The sequence below is a fragment of the Periophthalmus magnuspinnatus genome, chromosome 4 (assembly GCF_009829125.3).
Source record: "Periophthalmus magnuspinnatus isolate fPerMag1 chromosome 4, fPerMag1.2.pri, whole genome shotgun sequence".
NCBI classification, from domain to species: domain Eukaryota; kingdom Metazoa; phylum Chordata; class Actinopteri; order Gobiiformes; family Gobiidae; genus Periophthalmus; species Periophthalmus magnuspinnatus.
This window is the reverse complement of record NC_047129.1, coordinates 31,736,317-31,762,856: the sequence shown is the minus strand read 5'-3', so window position 1 is coordinate 31,762,856 and position 26,540 is coordinate 31,736,317. Positions and strand designations below refer to the sequence as shown.

General features: G+C 44.0%; 2 protein-coding genes across 2 annotated transcripts; both read right to left on the bottom strand.

The window, feature by feature from the left end:
- Positions 1-3,265: 3,265 nt before the first annotated feature.
- LOC129456213 (integumentary mucin C.1-like) lies at positions 3,266-11,763 on the bottom strand. The gene is made up of 8 exons (XM_055221533.1): positions 11,682-11,763; positions 11,343-11,471; positions 8,698-8,830; positions 7,566-7,662; positions 6,780-7,485; positions 5,704-5,851; positions 3,786-3,882; positions 3,266-3,705 (listed from the first exon to the last, which is right to left on the bottom strand). The coding sequence occupies exons 1-8, from the start codon at positions 11,743-11,745 to the stop codon at positions 3,586-3,588; spliced, it is 1,494 nt and encodes a 497-aa protein (XP_055077508.1). The 5' UTR covers positions 11,746-11,763; the 3' UTR covers positions 3,266-3,585.
- Positions 11,764-14,834: 3,071 nt separating this feature from the next.
- Positions 14,835-25,457, bottom strand: LOC129456211 (integumentary mucin C.1-like). The gene is made up of 17 exons (XM_055221532.1): positions 25,350-25,457; positions 25,027-25,161; positions 24,770-24,902; positions 24,336-24,432; positions 23,964-24,255; positions 23,706-23,838; positions 23,273-23,369; positions 22,880-23,192; positions 22,342-22,474; positions 21,908-22,004; positions 21,599-21,827; positions 21,060-21,192; positions 20,626-20,722; positions 20,080-20,545; positions 16,204-16,336; positions 15,770-15,866; positions 14,835-15,689 (listed from the first exon to the last, which is right to left on the bottom strand). Exons 1-17 carry the CDS (start codon positions 25,411-25,413, stop codon positions 15,567-15,569), a joined length of 2,772 nt encoding a protein of 923 aa, XP_055077507.1. The 5' UTR covers positions 25,414-25,457; the 3' UTR covers positions 14,835-15,566.
- Between the last annotated feature and the right edge of the window lie 1,083 nt (positions 25,458-26,540).

Sequence of the window (26,540 nt, the reverse complement as noted above, 5' to 3'; positions counted from 1 at the left end):
ATCCACAGGCAGAGAGGGCTTTCTCCACATGTTGTTCCTCCTTTACTTTTCCCTCTGTTTGTAGGCACCACTTGAGCTCTGTGGTGTAGTGTCCGGACTACTACAACAGGGAATCTGAACCTAGAAGGAGAGGTGTTACCAAGAGTTAATTTTCAGTTAAATGTTGAATAAAATGTTCGATGCAGAGTTCTAACGCATGAGAAATGTATTGACCATCAGTACAGGACCCATCACCAGAGACATGAACCCTCAACCCACTGTGAAAGTGTGGTCCAGTCTGGCTATGCTTCCATTGTAGGGAGTATTATACCTCTGATGACATAGACCTAAATAAAAAAGGACTGAGCTGGCAGTGAGAGCCCTCAGCACAGCACAGAAACTGAATTTCTCTAACAGTAAAGACATAAAATATAAGTTGTAACCAAACAAATCTCTCTGAGTTCTCCTTGATATTGACAAAGCCTCTTAAAGTCATTATTCATTTACTCCACACTCTGTAGTGGTGAGCTACTATTATAGCCATAGCTGACCGACAGACCGACAGTCACACACAAACAAACCACTTTTATACTAGACAAGGTAAGTTAAGTGACGTGCACAAGGACACAACAACAGAACATGTGGGAACTGGGGCACCACCGAGCCACTGTCGTATGTGTGTGTGTGTGTGTGTATATATATATATGTGTGTGTGTGTGTGTGTTTCCTCGGGTTTAGAAGCAATTCCATGTGTTTATACAAATGTTTGGCTCATATTTAACTTAAACATATTTAATAAACATGTTTTAGAGTAAAATAAATTAACAGCATATTATTGGTAGTTTGTCCATGTGTTGCCATAGTGACCGACATTTAGTGCTCTGAATTTGGGGATCACACTTACAACTAATCCATGTGTTTAATTTTTTACATTTGAGAGTGATTATTGTCAAAAGTAATGGTAGTTCATAGTGTTAATGTCAGTTCATAACCAAAACACATCACTTGTAGCATGTCAAACTGTTACATAAGAGTCCTGTTATATACAAACTTCCTTCTGGTCAGATGCTGAACTGCATTTTGTTTCACTGTATTTGTAAAACAGTAAAGTTTCATCTAATCTAATCTAAATTTTAAAAGGTAAAACCCTGGCCTTGCTTCCTTCTTGGAATTTATAGTAATTAATACGTATTTTGAGGCACAGGCAGTAATGATAGATATGAGGAAACACAAACCTACGCCTCGGGCCACAACAAATTCCAACTCTGCTCTGTTCAGTCATGGGACTCCAAAGAATACATCTATCCATCTTACAGACTTTTATGAGTTTATTTAATAGACAGATAAAAAGGGGTGTTACAAAACAAAGAGGTGCCTTATTTTTGATTAGGCTCCACATTAGCCGTTGCTTTAACACTGCTATAGTTTACATTCACTTTTGGAATTGGATGATGTTATATTATAATCTCAAATGGTGGACAAAGGCCTATTGACCTTATTCGGCCTCGCCCACGTTTGCCATAAATGTGACTAAACATTGCTTTCTTTTTGTTGGCACTTCGAGTTAAGCGGGAATCCCATTCATTTTAATGGACAGTTTGGGAGTTTTGCCACTAAAATCAGATATAAAGTCTGTTAATCTGTTTGAAATGATTCTCTGGAGGCTTTAAAACAGCTCCGTAGTCACTAAAGAACTTATTTACTGTCAAGATCGGCAACTCCATGGAAAATAAGAAAACCCCAATGACTAAGGCAGCGCCCACGGCAACTTCTGGACTAAGTTCAATATAAATCTATGGGAGATGTGCTGCTTTTGAAAGAAATATTTCCAAGGCGTTCCCAGGCCAGTCGAGAGACATAGTCCCTCCAGCATGTCCTGGGTCTTCTTCGGGCCTCCTCCTGGTGAGACATTCCTGGATGCCTCCCTCGGGAGGCGTCCAGGAGGCATCCTGAGCAGATGCCCGAGCCACCTCAGCTGCTCCTCTCGACGTGTAGGAGCAGCGGCTCTACTCCGAGCTCCTCCCATGTGACCAAGCTCCTCACCTTATCTCTAAGGGAGCGCCCATCCACCCTGCGGAGGAAGCCCATTTCAGCCGCTTGTATCCACATTCTTGTCCTTTCGGTCATTACCCAGAGCTCATGACCATAGGTGAGGGCAGAACATAGACTGACTGGTAAATCGAGAGCTTTGCCTTTGGGCTCAGCTCCTTCTTCACCACAACGGACCGATACAGAGACCACATCACTGCAGACGCTGCACCGATCCGCCTGTCAATCTCACGCTCCATCCTTCCCTCACTCGTGAACAAGACCCCGAGATACTTGAACTCCTCCACTTGAGGCAGAGACTCTCCACCCACCCGGAGAGGGCAAACCACCATTTTTCGGTTGAGAACCATGGCCTCGGATTTGGAGGAGCTGAATCTCATCCCAGCCGCTTCACACTCGGCTGCAAACCGCCCCAGAGCCTGCACATGTGGACCGGTTGAGCAAACCTCCATGAACCCTCGAGCACCTGAAGGAGAAAACCGCACTGCTCCTCCTCCTTTCTCAGGCCACTGTGAAAAAATAATCTCACTTTTGTTTATTTATATTGGCTGAGAAGTTTACCTTTGTGCCAGTTTCGTTTCATGTGAATAGGCTCAGAAATTACATAAATATTAACTATAAACCAGGTCGACGCATCTGCAGTCTGACAGTTAAAGCAAATGCACCTGTCTCCAGCTCAGTTTAAACTAGGAACATGACAGTTAACGCAACTTATTCTTCTAGAGGTTCACATAAAAAAACTATTTAATGGATCCAGTTAAATCCTGCCATAGTTTTAAACAATTTCACACAAAATTCAAAATGCATATAAATTCTAAATAGAACATATTCATATAATTCTGTTGCATTGTTTCAGTGTAATATCTTTCAAAGCAGCCATGTATGTTGTTTTTTTTTTCTATACTTTTATGTGAAGCACTTTGGTCAGCTCAAGTTGTTGTAAATTGGCAAAATAAATAAAACTGAATCGAAAAAATAATGTGACAAATAATGGTTCCAGGCAGAAGGTTATTGTCAGTAAATCTTAACTTCTTTGTCTTAGTCAAATTCTTGCACTCTGCTGCCCCCTGTAGAGCCAACATGACAGTCCATATAATACCAATAATTTTGAATCGGACGTTCAGCCATGTAATGAGGGACAAGACTTATGTCAGAATGTTTTATTATATATTATGTAATTTATTTTATCACCATGACAATGAGAAGTCCTGCATAAACAAGTTATTAAAGCCACAGAATGTAAGTTTTTTGCCTGAAATAGACAAAAATAAAAAAAAATTTCCATCATTTTTGTTGTGCTTCTTGCACTGAAAAAAACATACAAAAATATGCATCCTTTCTCTAAGGGGGCTCGCATCTCCACAAACCTGACTTTTATGTCACCTACCACAATATGGCATCCTGTAGTTATGGCATAATTGCAGGAATGTTCTGGAGTCTGGTTTTAACTTTTTATTTCCATGGAAGCATCCAGGTGACATTCCACCTCTAGAAAGTTACATACTGTAGCTTTAAATAAATGTGTATGGAAGAACTGACGCAGCATGGGCCACATCACTAAACCATCATTTTTATGGACGCGACATGGCAGTTAAAGATTAAATTGTATGACTTTCCACCGGAATTCACCAAGTCAGAAACAGTCTTTTCTCCATTAAAATCCTTGCTGCATTTTGTCTGAAATGAAACATACACAGAGTTTTGCATTATTACCGAGAGAAATGTGGAATGCTTTAGTTATTCAATGTGTCTCTTACCGACCACCTGTCAGACATGTAGGTGGCGCTGGTTACTACTGTGCCATTTTTAGGCACTTTATGAATGAGCCACATTGAGCCATCACACAAAGTCACCCTAAAACAAAATGTGAACTTTTTATCATGAAAATAATGATTGGGTAGAAATGACAACAAAAGTATATAGATGACCGGAGCAGGAGCTGTGTTCGCGTTGCGGGCTGTAAATCAGACCTGTTCCCAGTGCATGTTGGACTTACAGCCCGCAATGCGAACACAGCTCCTGCTCCGGTCATATAGGAACTGGACAGCCCTTAGCAAAGAGCGCCGGATCCCATACTCCCGGAGCACCCCCAAAGGACACCACGAGGGACACGGTCGAATGCCTTCTCCAGGTCCACAAAACACATGTGGACTGGTTGGGGAAACTCCCATGAGCCCTCGAGGACCCGATGGAGAGTATAGAGCTGGTCCAGTGTTCCACGACCGGGACGAAAACCACACTACCGCACTCCACCCGCACTGTAAACAGTGTTGGTGAAGCACTGCTTCTCCCGCCTGAGGCGTTGGACGGTTTGCCAGAATTTCTTTGAGGCTGTCCGAGGAGTCCTCCTCCATGCCCTCCCCGAACTCCTCCCAACTCTGAGTTTTTGCCTCTGCAACTGCACGAGTCACGGAACACTTGGCCCGCTGGTACTCATCGGCTGCCTCAGGAGTCCCATGAGCCAACAAGGCTCGATAGGACTCCTTCTTCAGCCTGATGGCATCCCTTACTTCCGGTGTCCACCACCGGGTTCGGGGATTGCCGCCGCGACAAGCACCGATAGACACCCTTGTGCTCGAACATGGTGTTCGTTATGGACAAACTGTGACTAGCACAGAAGTCCAATAACAAAACACTACTCAGGTTCAGATCAGGGAGACCGTTCTTCCCAATCATGCCGCTCGAAGTGTCACTGTCATTACCCACATGGGCATTGAAGTCCCCCAGGAGAACAACGGAGTCCCCGGTCGGTGCACTGTCTAGTACCCCTCCCAGGGACGCCAAGATGGGGCCGGGTTCTCTGCACTGCTGTTAGGCCTGTAGACCGAGACAACAGTGAGAGACCTGTCCCCGACCCAGAGGCGCAGGGACGCGACCCTCTCCTCCACCGGGGTGAACTCCAACACGTGGCGGCTGAGCTGTGGGGCAATGAGCAAGCCCACACCAGCTCGCCGCCACTCCCCGCGGGCAACGCCAGAGAAATGGAGAGTCCAGCCCCTCTCAAGGAGTTGGGTTCCAGAGCCCAAACTGTGCGTGGAGGTGAGGCCGACTATATCTAGTCGGTAATGCTCAACCTCCTGCACAAGCTCCGGCTCCTTCCCCCCCAGCGAGGTGACATTCCATGTCCCCAGAGCCAGTCTCCATGTCCTTTGCACCCGCCCCTCATGGCTCCTCCCACAGGTGGTGAGTCCGCGGGAGGATGGCCCCACGTCGTTCCTTCGGGCTGAGCCCGGCCGGGCCCTGTGGGGAAGGGCCCGGCCACCAGGCGCTCCCTGCTGAGCCCCCACCTCAGGCCTGGCTCCAGGGTGGGGCCCCGGTAATGCCAGTCCGGGCGACGTAACTGGCCTTGTTGTATTCCTCCTCATGTTGAGCTTTTGAACCGCTCTTAGTCAGACCCGTCCCCCTGGACCTGTTTGCTATGGGTGACTCTACCAGGGGCATGAAGCCCCTGACAACATAGCTCCAAGGATCATTCGGGTGCTCAAACCCCTCCACCATTTTAAGGTGGCGGTTCAGGGAGGGGGGGGTGTTTTTATTGCAAAACAAATTACACTGAAAATCTTCCCCTCTCAACAGATCTTGGCCGAACCATCACCAACAGTTTTACAATATATTTGAAATGTTATGCTCTGTAAACACAGATGTTCACTGTTTCCAGTTGCAGATGGAGCTCACCTGACTCCACTGTGGGAGATGGGTCCTATGACAATAGGCAGCTTCCACAGGGGCCTCACCATCCACTCAGCGTAGTACACAGGTGAGTTAAAGAGCTCCGTAAGCTCCTCCTTTGACAGCTCATATTTTGTGAACTTTTTGCAGCCACCTATACAGAGAAAAACACGCAAATGCAACAGTATAATGTTCATATATAATAAGATTGTAAACCTTTGCATTGGTCTTTTATGTTTAAAAAACTAAAGAGATCGAAAGTCTGGATCTGTTTTAGCTCAATTCATGTGCACTTCATGTAACTAACTTAACCTTTTTTGGCTAACAGAACAAAGTAATTCACCCCTATTTTGTGTATGTACAAAATGGCAGTTAATCTATGCCATCGGTATATAATATCATGGACTGGAAGCTGTTTAAATTAATGTGTCACAACCCTCCTCCAACCTCCACAAACCACAAGAGGGCAGCCAAGACAGGCCTATGACAAGTACAAAGGTTGAGGGACAGTTACAATTTTAAAAGAAGTCAGACTTGAGCTCGTGATCCTGGGTTTCAGTGGCTTTTGGTGTAAGCTGGATTCTCTGCTCATCCAATTTAGTTTTACTCGTGCTCTATGAAGAATATGGCAACAGTTGAGGGCATTTTCCGAGCAGTATTCCAACCCCAGTCTTCAATTTGCAAGCCTAATACGTCATCAGTTACAGCGTCAAAGCTAAGAGAAGAGCTATTTACATTATTAATACAAAGATGTTTTTTGTTGTTTTTTTTGGTCAAAGACATAAAGGGTTAAGTTCTCGAGTCTGGTCGATAATAGAAAAGATCAGTTTCAGCATTTGTGGATTTACCAATTGAATATATCACGGCAAAGTACAAACAAATCTACAGGGAAAACTGGCTCTTGCCCTTCATCTGCCAGTATGATGTCATCAAATTGTTTTTCATGTTATTTTATAAAAACATCTTGAAGATAGACCTCTTCAGAAAACACACATTCACTCAAAATCTGAAATCAGGTATGAAAATATGACTTTAAAAACTATATAAAAGAGCACTGAAGTCGTGTCTGTGAAAGGTCTCACCTGTTGTTGTTGGCAGAGCTGTGGTTGTAGTAAAAGGAGTTGTAACTGTAGTAGAAGGAGTTGTAACTGTAGTAGCGGCAGGTCTAGTCGTAGTTGGAACAGGTGTAGTTGTAGTTGGGGCAGTTGTAGTAGTAGTTGGGGCAGTTGTAGTAGTAGATGGGGCAGTTGTAGTAGTAGTTGGGGCAGTTGTAGTAGTAGATGGGGTAGTTGTAGTTGGGGCAGGTGTAGTTGTAGTTGGGGCAGTTGTATTAGTAAATGGGGCAGTTGTAGTAGTAGATGGGGCAGTTGTAGTAGTAGTTGGGGCAGTTGTAGTAGTAGTTGGGGCAGTTGTAGTAGTAGTTGGGGCACGTGTAGTTGTAGTTGGGGCAGTTGTAGTAGTAGTTGGGGCAGTTGTAGTAGTAGATGGGGCAGTTGTAGTAGTAGATGGGGCAGTTGTAGTAGTAGATGGGGCAGTTGTAGTAGTAGTTGGGGCAGTTGTATTAGTAAATGGGGCAGTTGTAGTAGTAGATGGGGCAGTTGTAGTAGTAGTTGGGGCAGTTGTATTAGTAAATGGGGCAGTTGTAGTAGTAGATGGGGCAGTTGTAGTCGGCCACATGATCGTTATGGACATGATGTTGCAGTCAAACAGGAAACTGTATGACTCTCCAGCAGCATTCACCATGTCGGACACAGTCTTTTGTCCAGAGAAATTGTGGCTGCATTGTGTCTGAAATGAAACATATACAGAGTTTTGCATTATTACCAAGGGAAATGTGGAATGTTGTAGATGTCCAATGTGTCTCTTACCGACCATGTGACAGACAGGTAGGTGGCGCTGCTCACTACTACGTCATCGTCAGGCTCTTGGTGAATGAGCCACTTTGAGCCGTCACACAAAGTCACCCTAAAACAAAATGTGAACTTTTTATCATGAAAATAATGATTGGGTAGAAATGACAACAAAAGCATCTACATCACGTGTCAAACTCAAGGCCTGGGGTCAAATTCGGCCCGCCACGTCATTTTATGTGGCCCGCGAGAAGATAAATTAAACGGCATGACTGTCATTTTAAAATAAGTCTATGCTGCTTTCATGTGTGCACTGACAATAAACTAATGAGATTTTCCCAGCAAGTGGAAATGAGAAATATTTTTAAATAATCATCACAAAATGTTCATGAAGAGGAAAATTGTCGGCGTGGAAGGAAGTTGGAAGGAAGAAAGGTGAAGGTGAATACAAGTTTGTGCTTTGAGGAGAAAAATCTGTATGTTTTTTGTGTTATGAGGCACGGTCGGCACAGTCTACGTCGACATTTTGACACCAGACATGGATCTAAGTATGAAAAAGTTAGTCTGCAAGAAAAACAACAACTTGTCCTATAATGTAAAATAGGACAAAGGCCGTATTTGAAGCAGAGCTGAAGGTCTGTGAGCAGGTGTGTCCCGACCAGATACACACTTTTAAAAATGTCAGTTTATCACAGAAACCGTTATTTAACAAGTACAAAAGTAATTACATTTATTTTACGTGACATTCGGTTACATTTAGTGATATTTAAACTGTCGCACAGTCACATCTGGCCCTTGATGGCGGCCATTTTGCTGATGTGGCCCTCGGTGAAAATTAGTTTGACGCCCCTGGTCTAGATAAAGCAGAACACCACTGAACCACTTCAAATAATTGTAAGGAAACTGCATTATCTTTATGCATCATAAAATCAAGTAAAGCACAACCGTACCACAGTATGGCATTAAACATATTTATTTTTTCATTTTTGTCAACTTACAGGTGTTTTTATTGCAAAACAAATTACACTGAAAAGCTTCCCCTCTCCACAGATCTTGGCCGAACCATCACCAACAGTTTTACAATATATTTGAAATGTTATGCTCTGTAAACACAGATAGTTCACTGTTTCCAGTTGCAGATGGAGCTCACCTGACTCCACTGCAGGCGATGAATCCTGCGAGGACAGGCGTGTTCCCCTCGGGCGTCACCATCCACTCAGCATTGAACACAGGTGAGTTATAGAGCGCTGTAAGATCGTCCCACGGTAACGGTTTACAGCCACCTACAGAGAGAAAAACACACAAATGCAACAGGAAAAGACACATTCATAAAAAAGATTGTCCAACTTTGCATTGCTCTTTCATGTTTAAAAATCTAAAGAGATCTAAAGTCTAGATCTATTTAGTTGAATTCAAGTGATCTTCATGTAATTAACTTAGTTTTTGTATAAATAATCCTCCCCTAATTTGTGTACACTGTATACCAGTGGTCCCCAACAACCGGGCCGTGGATCAATTGGTACCGGGCCACCGGCCGTCCAAGAAATAATTAATTATTTCCGTTGTGTTTATTATCTGAGTCTGAAAAATCGTTTATTTTGAAAAATCTTTTATTTTTAAAAATGACCGGATTGTCTCGGTTACATTTCCGTCACTTGAGCGCCGACAACTTAACCACTTAGCGTTCCGACGACCCGCCCGCGTTACACGTTACAACTTTACAGCAATGTACGTGTATTTCTGCGTCACCCACACAAACAATCTATGCATCAAATGAAAGCTACGGCATTCATCTTTCTGAATATGTAAACCATTTACACCTCGATTCACCACAGTGCTGACAGGAAGACGTTTTTACAGAGAAGTCAGAAATGTGGATTTGGACTTCACTTACCATTGAGCGCTCTGGTTCTGTCAAACATCAACATATTCACACAAAGTTGGTCTCATTCGTTCCGTAAAGGTCCAGAGAATATAATCCAGTCGAGAAATTATGTCCACAAAGGAAGTTAGAGCCTTCATGTTCAATCTGCTGCAGGAAAGTGAAATCTGTTCCGTCACTTCTCTGCATTTATTTTGTCAGTTTCAGGCATAATAAACCTCTGACAGCGCCAACTTTGTTCCTTAGCGCAAAACAAACTTGTTAGCTTGTGATGGACACCAAAGTTGGCCAATAAGGTGGGGGCTGTGGGTTACTGGAGCCGCAGACAGTGAATGAGAGCTACAGATGACTGAAAGAGTACACCCCACTCTCCCCCTTGTAGAATCAAGCTGTTGCATTACACATGTTTAGTGATGTTTTCTTCTTAAAGCCCATGAACTGCGGAACACGCTGATGCATGACATGCAGTGGTTTACTGTAAACAGACGGAGTTTGCTGCACGCGTAAAAAGACGAGACTGGATATAAAGATCCACGCGTAAAATTACGCGCGCGTATTGCGTAATTTTACGCAGCAGTTTTGTGTTTTAAACATGACGAAACGGACAAAAGAAAGGAAGTACGCGACCGAGGACACTGTGGATGTTTGTATAAGTTAAACTAGAGACATCTCGGACCTGGAGCGGTTCGTGGAACCAAGTGAAGATCTCATGATGGACTCAAGAGTAGAGGGACCTTATGTTTTGATGGACTGGATGCTGTTCCTGATCTGTAAGTGTGGTTTATTCTGCTATTAACTTAATTGTGGGTCAAATGTGTATCATGTGTAATCATTAGCATTAGCTAATGCCAATCTGCGCCTAAGGACACAATGACAGAACTAAGGACACAGTGACAGAAATTGGTCCAAGTGGGAATTGATCTTCCAACCTTCGGGTTGCGGGACCAAAGCTCTAACCACTGAGCCACTGTTGCAGAATGACTGTCTCGCTGTACGATCATGTACAGTGTGTTCTCAGTTTCCAGTGTGTGTTTGTTTACATTTTGAAGCGTGTGTGTTTGTTGATTGTTTGCAGTGTGTGGTTTGTAAATATATATTTATTTTGACCCATAGCACTTGTTTTGACTGTATTTTATATACAAATATACATTTTATATTGTGTTTTGATATGATATATAAATGTACAGTAATAGAGCAGCTGTGCAGATACAGATTCCTCTCAGTGTGAGTTTTCAGTAGAGCCTCACTGATGTCTGTGGGTTGAAACATTCAAAAGTTATTGCACTTTTTCCAAACATTCTCCAAATGTGTTCATTCGGATAGGTTTGGAGAGGCCTGGACTTACTCATGATAAAATGATTGTAAAACTCAAATTTTTATAGGTATTGACCTCAAATTTGAAATGTAAGTGGTCAACAATCTCGTCAGTTGAGGTATGGTGTATTTTTGGCCCCAGCTCCTACTGCAGCTTTCTACACCTTCATTTTCACAATTTTTTTTTGGTGAGGATGAGAAAAATTATTTTTATGTGTGTTCCAAAGTGTATAAATGCTCAGCAGACAAACATACAGTGATTCTGACACCTGTGGGTAAAACTATAGGGTGTTACCTTTACAAAGACCCCAAACTAATGCAGTTACTACTGAGGGTTCAATAATGGTGATTATTTTAATTTGGAGAGGTCAGAACAAAGGCAATTTCACCAAAATGACCCGGAATGCTAAGGGGTTACAAATTGGCCCCCCCGGTCCACGGTAAAATTTTCAAGCGTTGACCGGTCCGCGGTGATAAAAAGGTTGGGGACCACTGCTGTTAAACAACATGGAAACTCGTCTCTGCCATTGGTCTTTAATATCATGGACTTTAAAAACTATATAAAAGAGCACTGAAGTAGTGTGGGTGAAAGGTCTCACCTGTTGTTGTTGGCAGAGTTGTAACTGTAGTAGAGGCAGGTCTAGTAGTAGTTGGAGCAGTTGTAGTTGGGACAGTTGTAGTTGTAGTTGAAACTGGTGTAGTTGTAGTTGGGGCAGGTGTAGCAGCAACTATATTTAGGTAAAAAAAAAAGAAAAAAAAAGAATATTCATATTTATGAAAAAACATCCTTTGTCAAATGTGCAAAATGTTTAAAATAATCCACTATTAAATAAACAAATATGAATAATAATAATAATACTCATCATCATAATCGTAATAATCATCATTATAATAATCATCAAAATGTTCATAATAATAAAATAGTTTTTTAAATTTACTTTGTGCCATTCCTCCTTCATAAAGTCCCAGCAGAAACATCAGACAGATAATCCTGCTGTCCATTTTGGGTTTATGAGCAGCTCAGGCTCTGAAGTTTGATTATTTAAGTTTGTGAAGTGACAGGTTTCTATTATATAAACTAACTCCACCCTCATCTTATGACAAACAACACCCTTGACAAGAAAAGGAATTCACTTTTAGAATGTCCCCAGACAGTAATGTATTATTAGGTGTACTTTTGTTCAGGTTACACTTGTACAAAGCAGTCGGTCTGTTGTGGTAAAGAAGGAGCCGAAAGGCAAAACTCTCGATTTAGTGGTCAGTCTACGTCCTACCCTCACCAGTGGTCATGAGCTCTGGGTAATGACCGAAAGGACAAGATCACGGATAGAAGAGGCTGAAATACCTCTTAACAAACACAATGTTCAAGCACAAGGGTGTCCACCAGTGCACGTGGCACCAGGACACTCTAGGTCACGGTGGATGATCGACTTTGTTGTTGTGCCATCTGATCTCCGGCCGCGTGTCTTGGACACTCGGGTGAAGAGAGGAGCTGAGCTGTCAACCGATCACCACCTGGTTGTGAGTTGGATCCGCTGGCGGAGGAGGAAGCCGGACAGACCAGGCAGGCCCAAGCGCATTGTGAGGGTCTGCTGGGACCGTCTGGTGGAGCCCTCTGTCAGAGGGGTCTTCAACTCACACCTCTGGGAGAACTTCTCCCTGATCCCGGGGTAGGCTTGGGACATGGAGTCTGAGTGTGCCATGTTCTCCCCCTCTATTGTCAATGCAGCCGCTCGTAGCTGTGGTCGTAAGGTCTGTGGTGCTTGTCACGGCGGCAATCCCTGAACCCGGTGGTGGACATCGGAAGTAAGGGATGCTGTCAAGCTGAAGAAGGAGTCCTATCGAGCCTTGTTGGTTCGTGGGACTCCTGAGGCAGCTGATGAGTACAGGCGGGCCAAGCGTGCCGCGGCTCAGGCGGTTGCAGAGGCAAAAACTTGGGGTTGGGAGGAGTTCGGGGAGGCCATGGAGGAGGACTGTCGGACGGCCTCAAAGAAATTCTGGCAAACTGTCCGACGCCTCCGGAAGGGGAAGCAGTGCTTCACCAACACTGTTTACAGGGCAGGTGGAGAGCTGCTGACCTCAACTGGGGACTGAGGATCTCCTCAATCCCCCCGTCATGTCTTCCGAGGAGGAAGCAGAGACTGGGGACCCGGACTCATCCATCACCCTGACTGAAGTCACCGAGGTGGTTGGCGAGCTCTTCGGTGGCAACGCTCCGGGGCTGGACGAGATCCGTCCCGAGTACCTCAAGTCTCTGGATGTTGTGGGACACGTTTGTCTTGGCTGACACGTTTCTGCAACATCGCGTGGCGGTTGAGGTGGCTCGGGCATCTGCTCAGGATGCCTCCTGGACGCCTCCCTAGGGACGTGTTCTGGGCATGTCCCACCGGGAGGAGGCCCCGGGGAAGATCCAGGACACGCTAGAGGGACTATGTCTCCCGCTGGAGGAGGTGGAGGACGTGTCTGGGGTGAGGGAAGTCTGGGAGTCCCTGCTTAGACTGCTGCCCCCACAACCCGGCCCCGGATAAGCGGAAGAAAATGGATGGATCGATGAATTTTGAATTGGACGTTCAGCCATGTAATGAGTGACAAGAATTATGTCAGAATGTTTTATTATATATTATCATGTCATTTATTTCATCACCATGACAATGAGAAGTCCTGCATAAACAAGTTATTAAAGCCAAAGAATGTAATTTTTTTGCTAGAAAGAGACAAAAATAAAAAACATTTTCTTTCATTGTAATTATGCTTATTGCACTGAAAAAACATACAAAAATATGCATCCTTTCTTTAAGTGGGCTCACGTCTCCACAAACCTGACTTTTATTTGCTCTGGAGGAGGGCCTCTTCCTGCTTGTTTCCATGGAATTGTTGTTTCTATTGACTAATACCACAGTACAGCATCCTGTAGTTATGGCATAACCACAGGAATGTATCCAGGTGACATTCCACTTCTATAAAGTTACATACTGTAGATTTAAATAAATGTGTATTGAAGAACTGACACAGCATGGGCCACATCAGTCAAACCAGATCGTTATGGACCAGATGTTGCAGTTAAACAGGAAATTTACTGACGCTCCAGCGGCATTCACGATGTCGGACACAGTCTTTTGTCCATAGAAATTCTTGCTGCATTGTGTCTGAAATGAAACATATACAGAGTTTTGCATTATTTCTGAGAGAACTGTGGAATGTTGTAGTTGTTGTTGGCAGAGCTGTGGTTGTAGTAGGAGTTGTAGTCGTAGTTGGGGCAATTGTAGTAGTAGCTATATTTAGGTAAAAACTAATTTTTAAAAAAATCATTTAATTCATATTTATGAAAAAAACATCCTTTGTCAAATGTGCAAAATGTTTATAATAATCCACTATTTAATAAACAAATATGAATAATAATAATCAAAATGTTCATAATAATAAAATAGGTTTTTAAATTTACTTGCTCCTTCATAAAGTCCCAGCAGAAACATCAGACAGATAATCTTGCCGTCCATTTTGGGTTTGTGAGCAGCTCAGGCTCTGAAGTTTGAGATTTGACAGTTTGTGAGGTGACAGGTTTCTATTATATAAAGTAACTCCACCCTTATCTTAGTTCCTTTACTCGTTAAGAATGTTGTTTGTCCTAACATTTGGTATGTCCCCAGACAATAATCTATTGTTAGTTGTGCTTTTGTTCAGGTTAGTCTTGTAAGAATAAAATGCAATTCCTTTCATTTCATTTTCTTCCTCTTGTCCCAGAGCCAGGTCGCAGGGGCAGCAGTCTAGGCAGGGGCCACACAAATGCCGGAGCACACTTGGCCCGCCAGCACTCGTCAGCTGCCTCAGGAGTCCCATGAGCCAACAAGGCTCAATAAGACTCCTTCTTCAGCCTGATGACATCCCTTACTTCTGGTGTCCACCACTGGGTTCGTCTGCAGTGATGCGGCCGCTGTATCGGTAAGTAGCTGAGTCTAAAGGCAAAGCTCTCGATTTAACGGTCAGTCTACATCCTACCCTCACTGCTGCCCCGTGTAGAGCCAACGTGACAGTCCATATAATGCCAATAATTTTGAATCGGACGTTCAGCCATGTAATGAGGGACAAGACTTATGTCAGAATGTTTTATTATATATTATCATGTCATTTATTTTATCACCATGACAATGAGAAGTCCTGCATAAACAAGTCATTAAAGAAACAGAATGTAAGTTTTTTGTAATAGACAAAAATAAAAACATTTTATTTAAATTTTAATTGTGCTTATTGCACTGAAAAAAACATGCAAAAATATGCATCCTTTCTTTAAGTGGGCTCGCGTCTCCACAAACCTGACTTTTATTTGCTCTGGAGGAGGGCCTGACATTCCACCTCTATAAAGATACATACTGTAGATTTAACCCTCTGGTGCACAGCGGTCACTGCAGTGGACAGCTACTAAAACAGAACTTTCTGCACTGGTTTATGTGGTGAAACTGCATATCAGCTTCTACAGTGCTCTCTGCTGCCACACTCCATTGAGGTCAATTCAGTGGTCAGTCAGTGTAACTGCAAGTAAATTTCCTTGGTTTTTGATTGTTTTTCTTATTCAGGCTTAAACATTGCACCTATACAGTGCTGAAATTTCCCAAAAAATTGTTGAAATGTTTTTCAAAGCATAAAAAGAAACATGTGTCTGTATATTTACAATAGAACACAAGTTAATTCATTTTTACAGGCAGTTCAATGTTGTTTTATGTCTTGAGAAAACACTTCAACAAAAAATCTTGACCAAGGCTTTCATAATTCATGCATCAGAGGGTTAAATAAATGTGTATTGAAGAACTGGCCCAGCATGGGCCACATCAGTCAAACCAGATCGTTATGGACCAGATGTTGCAGTTAAACAGGAAATTTACTGACGCTCCAGCGGCATTCACGATGTAAGACACAGTCTTTTGTCCATAGAAATTCTTGCTGCATTGTGTCTGAAATGAAACATATACAGAGTTTTACATTATTTCTGAGAGAAATGTGGAATGTTGTAGATGTTCAATGTGTCTCTTACCATCCACATGCTGGACAAATCTTTGGCGCTGCTCACTACTATGTCACCGTCAGACTCTTGGTGAATGAACCACTTTGAGCCGTCACACAAAGTCACCCTAAAACAAAATGTGAACTTTTTATCATGAAAATAATGATTGGGTAGAAATGACAAGAAAAGCATCTAGGTAAAGCAGAACACCACTGAACCACTTAAAATAATTATAAGGAAACTGCATTATCTTTATGCATCATAAAATCAAGTAAAGCACAACCGTACCACAGTTTTTTTCATTTTTGTCAAGTTAGTTTTTATTGCAAAACAAATTACACTGAAAAGCCTCCCCTCTCCACAGATCTTGGCCGAACCATCACCAACAGTTTTACAATATATTTGAAATGTTATGCTCTGTAAACACAGATGGTTCACTGTTTTCAGTTGCAGATGGAGCTCACCTGACTCCACTGCGGGCGATGAATCCTGCGAGGACAGGCATGGTCCCCACGGGCCTCACCATCCACTCAGCATTGAACACAGGTGAGTTATAGAGCGCTGTAAGATTGTCCCACGGTAACGGTTTACAGCCACCTACAGAGAGAAAAACACACAAATGCAACAGTAAAAGACACATTCATAAAAAAGATTGTCCACCTTTGCATTGCTCTTTCATGTTTAAAAATCTAAAGAGCTCTAAAGTCTAGATCTATTTAGTTCAATTCAAGTGCCATGCATCCATTTTCTTCCGCTTTATCCGGGGCCAGGTCGCGGAGGCAGCAGTTTCAGCAGGGAAGCCCAGACTTCCCTCTCCATACACATTTCCTCCAGCTCTTCCGGGAGAATCCCGAGACGTTCCCAGGCCAGCCTAGAGACATAGTCCCTCCAGCATGTCCTGGGTCTTCCCCGGGGCCCCCCCTTCCGGTGGGACGTGCCCGGAACACCTCCGCAGGGAGGCGTCCAGGAGACATCCTGAGGAGATGCCCGAGCCACCTAAACTTGCTCCTCTTGACGTGGAGGAGCAGCGGCTTTACTCCGAGCTCCTGAGTGACTGAGCTCCTCACCCTATCCCTAATAGTGCGCCCATCCACCCTGCGGAGGAAGCCCATTTCAGCCGCTTGTATCCGCAATCTTGTCTATTCAGTCATTACCCAGAGCTCGTGACCATAGGTGAGGGCAGGAACATAGAGTAACGGTAAATTGAGAGCCTTGCCTTCCGGCTCAGCTCCTTCTTCACCACAACGGACCGATACAGTGACCACATTACTGCAGACGCTGCACCGATCCGCCTGTCAATCTCACACTCCATCCTTCCCTCACTCGTGAACAAGACCCAGAGATACTTGAACTCCTCCACTTGAGGCATAGACTCTCCATCCACCCAGAGAGGGCAAGCCACCTTTTTCCGGTCGAGAACCATGGCCTCGGATTTGGAGGAGCTGATTCTCATCCCAGCCGCTTCACACTCGGCTGCAAACCGCCCCAGTGCTGCAGGTCCTGGTTCGATGAAGCATCAGAACAACATCATCTGCAAATAGCAGAGATGAAATCCTGTGGTTTCCGACCCAGACCCCCTCCGGTCCCTGGCTGCACCTAGAAATTCTGTCCATAAACATAATGAACAGAACCGGTGACAAAGGGCAGCCCTGATGGAGTCCAACATGCACCGGGAACAGGTCTGACTTACTGCCGGCAATGAACACAGCTCCTGCTCCGGTCATACAGGGACCGGACAGCCCTTAGCAAAGAGCCCCGGACCCCATACTCCCAGGGCACCCCCCCAAAGGACACCACGAGGGACACGGTCGAATGCCTTCTCCAGATCCACAAAACACATGTGGACTGGTTTGACAAACTCCCATGAACCCTCAAGGACCCGATGGAGAGTATAGAGTTGGTCCAGTGTTCCGTGACTGCTCCTCTTGAATCTGAGGTTCGACTATCGGTCATATTCTACTCTTCAGTACCCTGGAATAGACCTTATCGGGAAGGCTGAGGAGTGTGATTCCCCTGTAATTGTCAAACACCTTCTGTCCCCCTTCTTAAACAGAGGGACCACCACCCCGGTCTGCCATTCCAAAGGTACTGTCCCCGACTGCCACATGATGTTGCAAAGGCGTGTCAGCCAAGACAGCCCCACAACATCCAGAGATTCAAGATACTCAGAACGGATCTCATCCACCCCCAGAGCCTTGCCACCAAGGAGCTTACCAACCACTTCAGTGACGTCAGCCAGGGTGATGGACGAGTCCACCCCTGAGTCCTCAAACTCTGCTTCCTCCTCGGAAGACATGACAGTGGGATTGAGGAGATCCTCAAAGTATTCTTTCCACCGCCCAACTACATCCCCAGTTGATGTCAGCAGCTCTCCTCCCGTACTGTAAATAGTGTTGGTGAAGCACTGCTTCCCTCTCCTAAAGCATCGAACGGTTTGCCAGAATTTCTTTGAGGCCGACCTATAGTCCTCCTCCATGGCCTCCCCGAACTCCTCCCAACCCCGAGTTTTTGCCTCTGTGACTGCACGGGCTGCGGCATGCTTGGCCTGACGGTACCTGTCGGCTGCTTCAGGAGTTCCACAAGCCAGCAGGGCCTGATAGGATTCCTTCTTCAGCCTGATGGCATCCCTTACTTTTGGCGTCCACCACCGGGTTTGGGGATTGCCACCGTGACAGGCACCAGAGACCTTGCGACCACAGCTACATGCAGCCGCATCGACAATGGAGGTGGAGAACATGGCCCACTCGGACTCCATGTCTCCAACCTCCCCTGGGATATGGGAGAAACTCTCCTGGAGGCGTGACTTGAAGACCCTGCTGACAGAGGGTTCCACCAGACATTCCCAACAGACCCTCACAATACGCTTGGGCCTGCCAGGTATGTCCGGCTTCCTCCTCCGCCAGCGGATCCAACTCACAACCAGGTGGTGATCGGTTGACAGCTCTGCCCCTCTCTTCACCCGAGTGTCCAAGACACACGACCGGAGGTCAGATGGCACGACGACAAAGTCGATCATCGACTTCCGACCTAGAGTGTCCTGGTGCCACGTGCACCGATGGACACCCTTGTGTTCAAACATGGTGTTCATTATGGACAAACTGTGATTAGCACAGAAGTCTAATAACAAAAATACGCTCGGGTTCAGATCAGGGAGGCCGCTTTTCCCGATCACGCCCCTCCAGGTGTCACTGGCATTGCCCACGTGGGCGTTGAAGTCCCCCTGGAGAACAATGGAGTCCCCAGTAGGTGCACTGTCTAGTACCCCTCCCAGGGACTCCAAGAAGGCCGGGTACTCTGCATTGCTGCTTGGCCCGTAGGCCGACACAACAGTGAGAAACCTGTCCCCGACCCGAAGGCGCAGGGACGCCACCCTCTCGTTCACCGGGGTAAACTCCAACACGTGACGGCTGAACTGTGGGGCAATAAGCAAGCCCACACCAGCTCGCTGCCTCTCCCCATGGGTAACGCCAGAGAAGTGGAGGGTCCAACCCCTCTCAAGGAGTTGGGTACCAGAGCCCAAGCTGTGCGTGGAGGTGAGCCCAACTATATGTAGCCGATACCTCTCAACCTCCTGCACGAGCTCAGGCTCCTTCCCCACCAGTGAGGTGACATTCCACATCGCTACAGACAGATGCTGCGTCTGTGGACCGGGTCGTCGAGACCCCTGTCTTCGACCGCTGCCCAGACCTCCTCGCACCCGACGGCTATGAGACCCTCAGTGGGTGGTGAGCCCACAGGAGTGCGGATCCTCGTCGTCCTTTAGGGCTGAGCCTGGCCGGGCCCCGTGGGCAAAGGCGCTCGCATTCGAGCCCCAACCCCAGGCCTGGCTCCAGGGTGGGGCCCTGGCTGCACCATACCGGGCGACGTCACAATCCTTGTTTTTCTGCTCATCATAGGGGCATAGGGAACTGCTCTTTGTCTGACCCGTCACCTAGGAACTGTTTGCTATGGGAGACCCTACCAGGGGCATAATGCCCCAGGCAACATAGCTCCTAGGATCATTCAGGTACACAAACTCCCCCACCACGATAAGGTGGCAGTTCAAGGGGGGAGCAATTGAAGTGCACTTCATGTAACTAACTTAACTTAGTTTTTGTATAAATAATCCTCCCCTAATTTGTGTACACTGTATACAACATGGAAACTCATCTCTGCCATTGGTCTTTAATATCATGCACTTTAATAAAAACATAGAGAAACACTTCTTGAAATTAGACGTCTTCAGAAAACACACATTCACTCAAACATCTGAATGAAACAAAATAAACATTCAGGTATGAAAATATGATTTAAAAAAACATATAAAAGAGCACTGAAGTCATGTCTGTGAAAGGACTCACCTGTTGTTGTTGGCAGAGCTGTGGTTGTAGTTGGAGCCGGTGTAGTAGTAGTTGGGGCAGCTGTAGTTGTAGTCAGGGGAGCTGTAGTTGTAGTCGGGGGAGCTGTAGTTGTAGTCGGGGCAGCTGTAGTTGTAGTCGGGGCAGCTGTAGTTGTAGTCGGGGCAGCTGTAGTTGTAGTCGGGGCAGCTGTAGTTGTAGTCGGGGCAGCTGTAGTTGTAGTCGGGACAGGTGTAGTAGTAGTCGGGACAGGTGTAGTCGTAGTTGGGACAGGTGTAGTAGTAGTTGGGACAGGTGGAGTCGTAGTTGGGACAGGTGTAGTTGTAGTTGGGACAGGTGGAGTCGTAGTTGGCCACCAGATCACTATGTCCCAGATGTTGCAGTCAAACAGGAAATTGAATGGCTTTCCAGCAGCATTCACGAAGTCAGACACAGTCTTTTGTCCATAGAAATTCTTGCTGCATTGTGTCTGAAATGAAACATGTACAGAGTTTTACATTATTTCTGAGAGAAATGTGGAATGTTGTAGATGTTATTTGTGTCTCTTACCATCCACATGCCAGACAGGTAGGTGGCGCTGCTCACTACTATGTCACCGTTAGGCCCTTGGTGAATGAGCCACTTTGAGCCGTCACACAAAGTCACCCTAAAACAAAATGTGAACTTTTTATCATGAAAATAATGATTGGGTAGAAATGACAAGAAAAGCATCTAGATAAAGCAGAACACCACTGAACCACTTCAAATAATTATAAGGAAACTGCATTATCTTTATGCATCATAAAATCAAGTAAAGCACAACCGTACCACAGTTTTTTTCATTTTTGTCAAGTTAGTTTTTATTGCAAAACAAATTACACTGAAAAGCCTCCCCTCTCCACAGATCTTGGCCGAACCATCACCAACAGTTTTACAATATATTTGAAATGTTATGCTCTGTAAACACAGATGGTTCACTGTTTTCAGTTGCAGATGGAGCTCACCTGACTCCACTGCGGGCGATGAATCCTGCGAGGACAGGCGTGTTCCCCACGGACATCACCATCCACTCAGCATTGAACACAGGTGAGTTATAGAGCGCTGTAAGATCGTCCCACGGTAACGGTTTACAGCCACCTACAGAGAGAAAAACACACAAATGCAACAGGAAAGGCACATTCATAAAAAAGATTGTGCACCTTTGCATTGCTCTTTCATGTTTAAAAATCTAAACAGATCTAAAGTCTAGATCTATTTAGTTCAATTCAAGTGCACTTCATGTAACTAACTTAGTTTTTGTATAAATAATCCTCCCCTAATTTGTGTACACTGTATACAACATGGAAACTCGTCTCTGCCATTGGTCTTTAATATCATGGACTTTAATAAAAACATAGAGAAACACTTCTTGAAATTAGACGACTTCAGAAAACACACATTCACTCAAACATCTGAATGAAACAAAATAAATATTCAGGTATGAAAATATGATTTAAAAAACTATATAAAAGAGCACTGAAGTCGTGTCTGTGAAAGGTCTCACCTGTTGTTGTTGGCAGAGCTGTGGTTGTAGTTGGAGCCGGTGTAGTAGTAGTCGGGTCAGCTGTAGTTGTAGTCGGGGCAGCTGTAGTTGTAGTTGGGACAGGTGGAGTCGGCCACCAGATCACTAAGTCCCAGATGTTGCAGTTAAACAGGAAATTTACTGACGCTCCAGCGGCATTCACGAAGTCAGACACAGTCTTTTGTCCATAGAAATTCTTGCTGCATCGTATCTGATATGAACCATATACAGAGTTTTACATTATTTCTGAGAGAAATGTGGAATGTTGTAGATGTTATTTGTGTCTCTTACCATCCACATGCTAGACAGGTAGGTGGCGCTGCTCACTACTATGTCACCGTTAGGCCCTTGGTGAATGAGCCACTTTGAGCCGTCACACAAAGTCACCCTAAAAGAAAATGTGAACTTTTTATCATGAAAATAATGATTTGGTAGAAATGACAAGAAAAGCATCTAGGTAAAGCAGAACACCACTGAACCACTTCAAATAATTATAAGGAAACTGCATTATCTTTATGCATCATAAAATCAAGTAAACCACAACCGTACCACAGTTTTTTTCATTTTTGTCAAGTTAGTTTTTATTGCAAAACAAATTACACTGAAAAGCTTCCCCTCTCCACAGATCTTGGCCGAACCATCACCAACAGTTTTACAATATATTTGAAATGTTATGCTCTGTAAACACAGATGGTTCACTGTTTTCAGTTGCAGATGGAGCTCACCTGACTCCACTGCGGGCGATGAATCCTGCGAGGACAGGCGTGTTCCCCACGGACGTCACCATCCACTCAGCATTGAACACAGGTGAGTTATAGAGCGCTGTAAGATCGTCCCACGGTAACGGTTTACAGCCACCTACAGAGAGAAAAACACACAAATGCAACAGGAAAGGCACATTCATAAAAAAGATTGTCCACCTTTGCATTGCTCTTTCATGTTTAAAAATCTAAAGAGATCTAAAGTCTAGATCTATTTAGTTCAATTCAAGTGCACTTCATGTAACTAACTTAGTTTTTGTATAAATAATCCTCCCCTAATTTGTGTACACTGTATACAACATGGAAACTCGTCTCTGCCATTGGTCTTTAATATCATGGACTTTAATAAAAACATAGAGAAACACTTCTTGAAATTAGACGTCTTCAGAAAACACACATTCACTCAAACATCTGAATGAAACAAAATAAATAATCAGGTATGAAAATATAAAAAAAAAACTATATAAAAGAGCACTGAAGTCGTGTCTCTGAAAGGTCTCACCTGTTGTTGTTGGCAGAGCTGTGGTTGTAGTTGGCGCAGTTGTAGTTGTAGTTGGCGCAGTTGTAGTAGTAGTTGGGACAGGTGTAGTTGTAGTCGGGACAGGTGTAGTAGTAGTTGGGACAGGTGGAGTCGTAGTTGGGACAGGTGTAGTTGTAGTTGGGACAGGTGGAGTCGTAGTTGTGACAGGTGTAGTTGGCCACCAGATCACTATGTCCCAGATGTTGCAGTCAAACAGGAAATTGAATGGCTTTCCAGCAGCATTCACGAAGTCAGACACAGTCTTTTGTCCATAGAAATTCTTGCTGCATTGTGTCTGAAATGAAACATATACAGAGTTTTACATTATTTCTGAGAGAAATGTGGAATGTTGTAGATGTTATTTGTGTCTCTTACCATCCACATGCCAGACAGGTAGGTGGCGCTGCTCACTACTATGTCACCGTTAGGCCCTTGGTGAATGAGCCACTTTGAGCCGTCACACAAAGTCACCCTAAAGAAAATGTGAACTTTTTATCATGAAAATAATGATTGGGTAGAAATGACAAGAAAAGCATCTAGATAAAGCAGAACACCACTGAACCACTTCAAATAATTATAAGGAAACTGCATTATCTTTATGCATCATAAAATCAAGTAAAGCACAACTGTACTACAGTTTTTTTCATTTTTGTCAAGTTAGTTTTTATTGCAAAACAAATTACACTGAAAAGCTTCCCCTCTCCACAGATCTTGGCCGAACCATCACCAACAGTTTTACAATATATTTGAAATGTTATGCTCTGTAAACACAGATGGTTCACTGTTTTCAGTTGCAGATGGAGCTCACCTGACTCCACTGCGGGCGATGAATCCTGCGAGGACAGGCGTGTTCCCCACGGACATCACCATCCACTCAGCATTGAACACAGGTGAGTTATAGAGCGCTGTAAGATCGTCCCACGGTAACGGTTTACAGCCACCTACAGAGAGAAAAACACACAAATGCAACAGGAAAAGACACATTCATAAAAAAGATTGTCCACCTTTGCATTGCTCTTTCATGTTTAAAAATCTAAAGAGACTGTGTGTCTGTGAAAGGTCTCACCTGTTGTTGTTGGCAGAGCTGTGGTTGTAGTTGGATCCGGTGTAGTAGTAGTTGGGGCAGCTGTAGTTGTAGTCGGGGCAGCTGTAGTTGTAGTCGGGGCAGCTGTAGTTGTAGTCGCGGCAGCTGTAGTTGTAGTCGGGGCAGCTGTAGTAGTAGTTGGGACAGGTGGAGTCGGCCACCAGATCGCTAAGTCCCAGATGTTGCAGTTAAGCAGGAAATTTACTGACGCTCCAGCAGCATTCACGAAGTCAGACACAGTCTTTTGTCCATAGAAATTCTTGCTGCATCGTATCTGATATGAACCATATACAGAGTTTTACATTATTTCTGAGAGAAATGTGGAATGTTGTAGATGTTATTTGTGTCTGTTACCATCCACATGCTAGACAGGTAGGTGGCGCTGCTCACTACTATGTTACCGTTAGGCCCTTGGTGAATGAGCCACTTTGAGCCGTCACACAAAGTCACCCTAAAACAAAATGTGAACTTTTTATCATGAAAATAATGATTGGGTAGAAATGACAAGAAAAGCATCTAGATAAAGCAGAACACCACTGAACCACTTCAAATAATTTTAAGGAAACTGCATTATCTTTATGCATCATAAAATCAAGTAAAGCACAACTGTACCACAGTTTTTTTCATTTTTGTCAAGTTAGTTTTTATTGCAAAACAAATTACACTGAAAAGCTTCCCCTCTCCACAGATCTTGGCCGAACCATCACCAACAGTTTTACAATATATTTGAAATGTTATGCTCTGTAAACACAGATGGTTCACTGTTTTCAGTTGCAGATGGAGCTCACCTGACTCCACTGCGGGCGATGAATCCTGCGAGGACAGGCGTGTTCCCCACGGACGTCACCATCCACTCAGCATTGAACACAGGTGAGTTATAGAGCGCTGTAAGATCGTCCCACGGTAACGGTTTACAGCCATCTACAGAGAGAAAAACACACAAATGCAACAGGAAAGGCACATTCATAAAAAAGATTGTCCACCTTTGCATTGCTCTTTCATGTTTAAAAATCTAAAGAGACTGTGTGTCTGTGAAAGGTCTCACCTGTTGTTGTTGGCAGAGCTGTGGTTGTAGTTGGGTCAGCTGTAGTCGTAGTTGGAGCAGCTGTAGTCGTAGTTGGGGCAGCTGTAGTCGTAGTTGGGGCAGCTGTATTCGTAGTTGGGGCAGCTGTAGTCGTACCTATATTTAGGGTAAAAAAAAATTAATTAATTCATATTGATGAAAAAACATCCTTTATCAAATGTGCAAAATGTTTATAATAATCCACTATTAAATAAACAAATATGAATAATAATAATAATCATGATCATCATTATCATAATAATCATCAAAATGTTCATAATAATAAAATAGGTTTTTTAATTTACCTTGTGCCATTCCTCCTTCATAAAGTCCCAGCAGAAACATCAGACAGATAATCTTGCCGTCCATTTTGGGTTTGTGAGCAGCTCAGGCTCTGAAGTTTGAGATTTGACAGTTTGTGAGGTGACAGGTTTCTATTATATAATGTAACTCCACCCTTATCTTACGACAAAAAACACCCTTGACGAGAAAAGTAATTAACATTTGGTATTTCCCCAGACCGTAACCGTATTAGGTTACTAGGTCATTAGGTTATTCAGATCACACACAAAAATAGATGCTGTTCATTTCCTCATTTTCTTGTGTTTTTCCCTGAGCCTGGTTGCAGGTTGTTCTTTTCCTTTGTACTGTGTTATCTGTATATTTGTTTTTGCTGACTGTATATGAAGCACACTCAAGTTGTTTTAAATGTGCTATAGAAATAAAATTAATTTGGAAAATGTATGTGAGAAATAATGGTTCCAATCATATCTAGAGATGGACAAAAAAAAACAAAAAAACAAAACAAAACAGATTACCTCTTACTTTGGATGAATCTTCTGTTATCCCTCATTGGTCACAATCAGACAAAACTATGGCAAGACCAAAAGAAAAATGGGGAAAAGACTTGGGAATTGCCCCTGATGCCGACTTCTGAACCCAAATCTGCAATAACACCTTCAATATTTCTGACAATGCAAACCTACACCTCGTACAAGGCAAGGCAAGTTTATTTGTATAGCACAATTCGTACACAAGGTAATTCAAAGTGCTTTACAGAATAAGAAAGACATTAAAATCACACAAATCAAAACATAAATAATCACAAATAATCATCATAAAATTAACATTAAAACAGAAGAGTGCAGAATAAAAACCTTTCAGTCGTATGCACAGCTGAACAGAACTGTTTTGAGTCAGGATTTAAACATTGTCAAAGTAGAGGTCTGTCTCACATCTTCAGAAAGACTGTTCCAGTTTTTAGCTGCATAAAACTGAAATGCCAATTCCCCATGTTTAGTTCTGACTCTGGGCACCAGCAGGAGGCTGGTCCCTGAAGTCCTCAGAGTGTGAGATGGTTTATATGGCACTAACATTTCAGAGATGTACTTTGGACCTAGGCCATGGAGAGACTTACACAAGCAGAGCTGCTTTAAAGTCTATTCTCTGAGCTACAGGAAGCCAGTGCAGAGACCTGAGCACAGGACTTATGTGTG